The sequence below is a fragment of the Eimeria mitis genome, genomic scaffold (assembly GCF_000499745.2).
Source record: "Eimeria mitis Houghton genomic scaffold, Emh_scaff494, whole genome shotgun sequence".
NCBI lineage: Eukaryota > Apicomplexa > Conoidasida > Eucoccidiorida > Eimeriidae > Eimeria > Eimeria mitis.
The window spans coordinates 2,851-4,785 of record NW_013573241.1 but is presented as its reverse complement, the minus strand read 5'-3'; the positions used below and the strand labels follow the sequence as shown (position 1 = coordinate 4,785).

The window sequence follows — 1,935 nt, the reverse complement described above, 5'->3', positions numbered from 1 at the left end:
GTGGGGTGTCCTTCATCAGGAGCAGCAGAAAGTGGCGCATCTGCTGCTGCTGCTGCTGCTGCTGCTGGTGCTGCTGCTGCTGCTGGAGCAGCAGGACCCCACACGATCCCCAGCTGTCTCCTTGTCTCCGCTCCTGTCTCTGTCTCCTTTTCTCTTCAGCTGTCTCCGCAGTTCAAGCGCTGCTGTCCCCCCCGCAAGCCAGAGGAGCTCAGCAGCATCGATGTTGCTGCGTTCTGCGAGGCTCGTGCTGCAGCAACGTTGGTGCTGCTGCAGCAGCAGCAGCAGCTGCTGCAGCAGCAGCAGCAGCAACTGCTGCAGCAGCACCAGCAGCAGCAGCAGCAGGAGCAGCAGCAGCAGCAGCATGTAAAAGACAACATACAACCCCTCAGTCTCCCGTGGGGTGTATGGGCACATATAGAGAGACCCCTCATCTCTGTTTTAGCTGCAATAGAGAGAAGGGGACTGTCTCTTTCTCTGTCTCTTCTTTCTACCGGCTGGAAAACAAAACCCGGGATCGGATCCCACCCCCCACCAGAGGAGACAGATGCAACAGAGGAGACAGAAGAGACACAGGAGACACAGGAGACAGCAGCAGCAGCAGCAGCAGCAGCAGCAGCAGCAGCAGCAGACAGTGGGCCACCGGGGGGGTTGCCTGTCGAGGGTAAGGAGCTGCAAGCAGCGAACGTGGAGCGCGACGGTGTTGCTGCTGGCGCAGCTGCTAGTGCTGCTGCTGCAGCAGCAGCAGCAGCAGCAGCAGCAGCAGCAGCAGCAGCAGCAGCAGGAGACCCCAGCGAGGCTCTGCAGGAACAGAGACAGCTAGAGAGACGAATCAGGCGGCTTATAGAAGAGCTCACGGGGCAGAGAGATGTAAACATCAACTCTCCTAGGTGCGGAGACACATAAAAAAAAATTAAAAAAAAATATAAAGTGTCTCCTTTTTTTAAACACCAACTGTCTCCTTTTGCAGGGATCTAGCAGCAGCAGCAACTGCAGCAGAAACTGCAGCAGCAGCAGCAGCAGCAACGACAGCAGCAGAAACTGCAGCAGATACCGCAGCATGAACTGCAGCAGAAACTACAGCAGAAACTGCAGCAGCAACTAGAGCAGCTGCAGCAGCTGCTGCAGCAGCAGCTGCAGCACCAACTGCAACAGCAGCAGCAGCAGCAGCAGCAGCAGCCGCAGCAAATTGTTTGCTGCAGTGTATTGTTTGTGTGTTTGTTGCAGCCAGCTGGCAGCAGTTCTCTTCGATGCGCTTCAGCTGTCTCCTCCCCCCGCAGCATTTTCTGACGGCAAGGCTGTGAGCAGCAGCAGCAGGGGTAAACGCAGCAGCAGCAGCAGCAGCAGCAGCAGCAGCAGCAGCAGCAGCAGCAGCAACGGCAGCAGCAGCAGCAGCTGCAGGTCCACTGGTGCTGAAGCCTTGCAGGCGCTGCTGCGTGAGGCTCGCTCTAAGGAGACAGATCCCCGCGCCCGTAGAGTAGCAGCGTAAGTGTGCTGCTGCTGCTGCTGTTGCTGCTGCTGCTGCTGCTGCAGGTTGTTGTCCCGTTTGTTGTTTATAATTAATATTTTATTTTTATTTTTATTGTTCTTTTCTGCTCTTTACTCTTGTTGCTGCTGCGGGGTATAAGGGTTTAGGGTTTAGGGTTTAGGGGTTTGGGTACTGCAATACCGCTGCTGCAGCAGATATGCAGCAGGCCAGAGCTGCTGCTGCTGCTGCTGCTGCTGCTGTATCTCTGCTGCAGCAATGCTACTCCACTGCTGCTGCTGCTTCTGTGGTGTCTGAGGACATCTTTAATGCCGTTTTGTGTATGCTGTTGCTGCTGCTGCTGCTGCTGCCGCTGCTGCGGCCGCTTCTCCCGTTTCTGCTGCTGCTGCTGCTGCTGCTGCTGCTGCTGCTGATGCTGCTGCTGCTGCTGCTGCAGGTTGCTGTCTTGTTTA

The 1,935-nt window shown here is 56.3% G+C and overlaps 1 protein-coding gene across 1 annotated transcript in view; it reads left to right on the top strand.

Moving 5' to 3' along the window:
- EMH_0014210 (uncharacterized protein) overlaps positions 1-1,486 on the top strand; it is a gene marked incomplete at both ends in the record, with an annotated part of 12,379 nt that extends 10,893 nt beyond the window's left edge. Inside the window, 2 exons of the mRNA XM_013500034.1 lie at positions 160-887; positions 1,225-1,486. Coding sequence (XP_013355488.1) covers positions 160-887; positions 1,225-1,486 — 990 coding nt within the window. The remainder of the gene's footprint in view (positions 1-159; positions 888-1,224) is intronic.
- Positions 1,487-1,935: the final 449 nt, after the last annotated feature.